The 5,809-nt window shown below is 38.2% G+C and overlaps 2 protein-coding genes across 7 annotated transcripts in view; one reads left to right on the plus strand and one right to left on the minus strand.

Annotated features, from left to right (window-relative positions):
* LOC108628614 (sex-regulated protein janus-A) overlaps positions 1–5,809 on the minus strand; it is a 50,076-nt gene that overhangs the window by 24,775 nt on the left and 19,492 nt on the right. The window lies entirely within an intron of this gene.
* The window catches only part of LOC108628613 (phosrestin-2), a 40,290-nt gene that overhangs the window by 15,583 nt on the left and 18,898 nt on the right, over positions 1–5,809 (plus strand). For 5 of the 6 annotated variants that reach the window (XM_018030668.2, XM_026816628.1, XM_026816627.1 and 2 more), the window contains exons 4-5: positions 2,855–2,905; positions 5,289–5,424. In XM_018030668.2, the coding sequence (XP_017886157.1) occupies positions 2,855–2,905; positions 5,289–5,424 (187 nt within the window). The remainder of the gene's footprint in view (positions 1–2,854; positions 2,906–5,288; positions 5,425–5,809) is intronic. The other variant, XM_026816630.1, reaches the window with a different exon arrangement.

Here is a 5,809-nt window from a genome sequence, read left to right on the forward strand (position 1 = left end):
TAAGAGAACAATATTATTAATTTAGTTGAAGCGTGTACATAAAATGTTTGTTTTTAGCAAGCTAAATAAATTTACAATGAACATTTGATGAATCGGGACAAATGTTTGATACAAAATTCAGAGGTAAAAAAGTTCTCGATGCAATCAATCGATGAAAAATATAAATTGTAATTTCGCAAATCTATTAAGGAACATGTAATTGGAGACTCGTACATTGCTCTGAATAATAACGTTGCTTCGATAATGATTAAGTGAAATAGGCTAAGTCCTCAGTAATTCGAATGCTCCTGCACCTGTTCAACAACATCGTAATATCGTTCATAAACGCAGTCGCTTGTTGCATAAAGGGTTCTAGCCTGTTTACAAAGACGAATTTCTCCGGCGCGGGCGTTAATTTATTCTTGACGCTTGTGAACGGTAATGATTTTCGCGACGCGCGTTCCCAAGCAACCGAAGCTAGAGAAAAAAAAACAAGTACCCGTGTAAAATGATTGAAATCTCGTCAAATGAATTGGAAATTTATGGATAAACGTTCGTGTGTACGAAAAATGTGTTGAACGAGCGCCGCCGTTGGAATTAAATCGAAAACGAAGAGCTTTCAAGTATCGCTCACGCAGGATGAATTCGCGGAATTTGTAATACAATCCGACCGATGTAACACGACTATATGAAACGGAATCGAGATTAAAAAAATCTAGGAAATATAAAAATCTGACAGATTTGAATTTCTTTAATATTGCGTAAGCAATTTGATAACAAGCTTCCCGGAAAACATATGCATTTATCATAAAAGGATAAAACTAATATTAGTAAGTATGACATTTTCCACGTGACGTATTTCAAACTTTACGCGCAGTGTACAAACAGATCCCGCTGTCACGTGTACACACACATCGTAAATATACAAACCAGCGATCGATAATGGTAAACCGGACGAACTCATCGATTTCGCGGCAGTTTTGCGTCGAACGGATCAAAAAGCTGCGTGCCCTGGGGATGCACAGATCTGAAACCTGAGAAATTCACGGACCGACTGTCTGATCCATGTTTCCTGTCTACCCTTCAGGTATATTAACATACCAGCCTGTTGCGAAGATATTTATAGGCCAGCGCATGGAGTACACGCTCCCGCAGGGAAACGTATTTCTTTCATGGTGAGACACCATTTTTTATCTGCTCGACGTACCAACAACGAGTCTGAAGGCTGCATTATCCCCGTTCGACAACTGTAGAACATAAGATACATTGGGATCCATCGATTCCAGAACTAAGCTTCCTATACAGTTTTACAAGCTCGCAAGGTGTCTAACCGTGAACAAATGTTGGTAGGAACCGTGCTAATCAACCGGCAATCTCGTGGGCTCAACGTCGTTTCAACTTTGAACGTGTCCTAGTCAGACGAATGCAAATAAGAACTTATATGGCAAGCTCTCCGAAATGAGTGTATATGTATACATGAATTTTGAAATTTGTCTCTTCTCGGTAAAATAATCTCTATATCTTTATCACCTTTGTAAAAGAAACTGTTTTTTCGTAGTTCATGCAGTTGTCTAAATGCCCCAAGCAAAAACTTCAGGAGTTTTTCTATATATACAGAGGTCTGAATTTAATGCAACGTGGCCTCGGAAAGGAGCTACGGCAATCTTGTTTCCTGGCATCAGACATTGTAGGATATTCCAGTGAAATTGGTCCGTAACGTAGTAGTATGATCTACCTACGGCGTACGTTGATGGAATATTTTCAGCTACGTGTACGATAAAAGTAGAAAAGACTCAGTCGTAGGTGCGACTTCCTTACGAAAAGTGATACGAGAAAAGAGCATAATTTTCCACTGACATAAATTTTCGCGCATGTTCAACGTTACCGAGGGGCTGGGAAAGCTTTGTACAAACAGAATTGTCCGCAGAATTTCACCGGGGGCGGTGGAGAGGATACCTGAATAACGGGTGCAACGAGACACCGCGCAGAGCCCGTGCCCGCCTGAACGGCTCGAAAATCGCCTCTAAATGAGGCGGAATGCGCGTTAAAAGCGATAGGCAGAAAACTGACTCGTCCTTGAACCCACCCTTTGAAACAGTAGATACTGTGATAAAAAATTTCATTTACGCTTTTGATGGATATTTTGCATTAGACGATTCATTTAGGTTATAAATCAAGCGAATTTCTAAGAATACAGCAGGACTGCCTAATGATATGATATAATTCTTTTCAACGAACCGCTGAATGCAATTCAATTTGACGTAACTGACGTAAATCTATTCTCGACCCATTACGACGTTACTCATTGAATAAATCATATCCATTGGAGCAAGAAGGAAAGTTAAAAGCTGAATCGCTTAATATTTTCCACCGTCGCGGTTGGTTTGCGTTAAGAAATTCCTTTTCAATCGATCGAATTCCGCTGGTAATCGAATTTGAATCCTTTGAGTTAACTCCCCAACGCAGTTCCTTCTTGGCTTTGTGTTTTATTTGAGACCAGAGCAATTTTCGAACTAGATCTCGTGCCATTTCCTTAGTGCTGAACAGCAATCTCGAGCTTTTATGACAGCTAAATCTTTTTCCTTTCTACAGAAAAGAAGAACCGTGTGTTATGTGCGTATAGGTACGCGTCAAAGCTTGCTAGAATATCTTGTTGCCATTGGTCCTTTGAGTTACTCCGGGCAATCCGGCTTAAACCAATCCAGGGTGTTCCCTCGCGAGGAGAAAAACGCGGATCCCTTCCCTTTTATCACCACGATCTTACATTTCTTCTCGTGTACGTTTCCAACTTCTTTACCCAAAAAGAATGTAACTCTTGTTTCTCTTTAATCATTTATTCTGTAGATTTCTCAAATAGCCGGTGGAATTGTTACAGGAAAACGGAGAATCCCAGCGAGATCACCTCGGACTCCGTCAGCGATCAAAGGTAATTAAAACAACTTTTGAGGAAAGAAAATATATCTTCCGCCGAGGTGAACAAAAGTTGAACTTGCAGGGTTTATTTTACATGGTAAAGAGAAGTTTCCAAACAGTACCGTTACGACGAAACTCATTACGCTCTTTTACGTATAAAACCTATGTTAAACAAGCAAAAAAATCCTTGTAAATTTTCTAGACTGGCATAAATTCTACGTCATATTTTAAAAGTACGATTTTAAAATTACGGGGTTTGAAGAACATGTCAAAAAATTAACAATTTTTCAGTGCACATGTTAATATGAAGTACGATTCTATTCAGCCTGTTCATGATTTATTATATGATTTGCTATAATCTTTTAATCGTTAGACATTTGATGGTGAATGAGTATTTGGAAATTGCAAGAAAACTTTTGAAAAGAAGTGTACCTTTGTCTAAAAGAAAAAGGTGAAACAAACAGATAGAGCATGTTTTCAAGAATAATTCCATCCGTGGCGAACCGTGTAATTGCGTTGCGGGTGAACGTAGAGATATGCCTGATATCAGAATAGCGAGATAATTTACAACAAACAGGAAAGGCGTATAACACGGCCACTCGTAGGTGCTTGAAATACGGTAGCAGAAGGAAGCAGCTCGTAGAGACGGCCGAAGGATTTATTACCGGACGAAAATTCAACCGCTTGCCAGTATTTACGGAATTCAAAATTCCCTAGCTTGTACAGCGTCGTTTCTATTTTAAATTTTAATGCACCTTCCAAACAAGAATCGCCTCGCAATCTTCGAACCGTTCAATCTTTCATACGTTTACAAAGTCCATCGGATAATCTCCCTTATTCTCGTTATAACGAATATCTCACATATTCCCATTATAACGAATATAATAGGTTTTTTTAAATATCAACTGATTCATTTCTTTACTGATTTTCGATTACGTCCAAAAATGCTTTTAACTACGTGGGGTGAGGTGACTAGATTTTTTAAATGATTTGGAGTTCTCAATATCCAATTCTGGGCTTTCGGGATGTTGATTATAAATGGTTAATGGGAAACTAATTAGAATCGGCAGCTCTATTCAGTGATTAATGAAAAACCATGCGAATATTAGAGAAAGCGATTCCGTCACCAGCTTCTGCGAAAAACTAATTAACAACCAACACAGCTTTTTCGCGTTTAATTAAAAAAGCACGAAGTAAAAAAAAAAAAGGACCGAGGGTGAATTCGCGATAAACTAGCCTTCGAACTTACCAGTTAGTTTAATTAAACCTTGTCTGAAAAGTTTTGAGTATACCCGATGTATTATTAACTGCTTGGCAATTTCGATCGACTTTCATTCTGCCAGAGATCTATCGCCTTCAACCTGAATCATTTATATTTTTCCAGAACTCTTAACAATCTTAGTTTTTACACCGCCGTTCATAAATCTCAACATTTAGTTTAAGGTTTGAGTGTACATACATATGTGTATTATATTTAGGCATAGGTCGTTTAAGAATTTGATATGACAGGTATCATTGATTGAGATGTTCTAAAAGTATGATTGAACAAATGAAGATTGACGTATTCTCCTGGGCTAATGCAAAATGCATTCAAAATGTGTGTAACTGTGCGGTTTTGGATTAACCCGCTGTACAAATATCCGGTTGCCGCATCAATCAACAATGCCGAGATTGTTCAATCACCAAATAATTGCTCGGTTACCACAGCGATTCGATATAACCAAAATCCAACATGCTTTTCGCGTGTTACTTTTATATGGAATATTAAAGAAGTTATATACAAAGATTTTTTCGTTGCCACATGATACTCGTCTCACAACGAATAAGTAACGAGTCACAGTTGTTTCACGTTGATAAAATATGCGGCCCGAGGGACAAAAGCTGAGTTTTGAGAGCGACGTGAAAATATTATTTCTAGAATAGAATTTAAAATGTTCGCGACTTGAAAAAATATGAAGTGATGAACGTCACAATGTTTGCCATCGGTAATGCATAAAATATTTCATAAACACGAGTCTGTGTCCATTAGAGCGAGATCCCAACACGGAATTATTAATCGAAGCGTAATGGATGTTGCAAACAATGAATAAAAATTAAACGACGATATTCAGTGCGCTGCTACACATGTAAACAGACCAGTTCCTTTCGATTATCTCTATACCGATAACAGTTGAAATTTTATGGAGAACTTATTTTTAGACTAAGGATTACAACACATTTATACGAAACTCTAATATGCAGATAGAAAATGTATTACTTGTATACATGAACACATCGTTATTGTTGAAGGGTTAAAGAAATCTCACTTTAGATTTTGTTCTTTAAACTGATATCACAAAATTGATAAAAATCTACTTATTTCCTTTTTATCAGTAAGCTTTCCTTCTGGTTTACAGAGTACATAGGAAGTCCCTGCCGAACAACAAGCTCACCCTGTATCTGGCTAACAGAGATCTGGCCGTGAGCGAATCAAAAATCGACAAATTACAAGGCGTGCTGCTGGTCGACCCGGAGTTTCTGCAGGAGAAAAGGGTAAGCGTTTTTCTCACTGTTATGGCACCTCGATTTTCCTTTTTATTTTCGCTCCCTCTTTTCCGATCCAATCGAACCTAAGAATCGTCGCGAACAGACGCTATTGAGATAAGGGAATGAAACGTAGGAAATATCGTCGTACGTGGCGAACACGTAACGTCGCGGTTTCATTTAACGGAACGAACACGCGGGCTCAATTTCCCTTGCCGAGCTCTCCAATTCTACATCAACTGCATTCTTCATCCTTTTGCAGAAATTAATTAGCCACTTGATAACCGACAGTGTAAAAATGTCACAAATTAAATTAAAAACTTGCCAATATAAACAATAAATTGTAATACTGGAATTTTTATCTAGCCACGGCTTTAAGATTTCAATTTCCTTT

Source organism: Ceratina calcarata, unplaced genomic scaffold, assembly GCF_001652005.2.
Source record: "Ceratina calcarata isolate Rehan_Ccalc_2016 unplaced genomic scaffold, ASM165200v1 scaffold53, whole genome shotgun sequence".
Classification (NCBI taxonomy): Eukaryota; Metazoa; Arthropoda; class Insecta; order Hymenoptera; family Apidae; genus Ceratina; species Ceratina calcarata.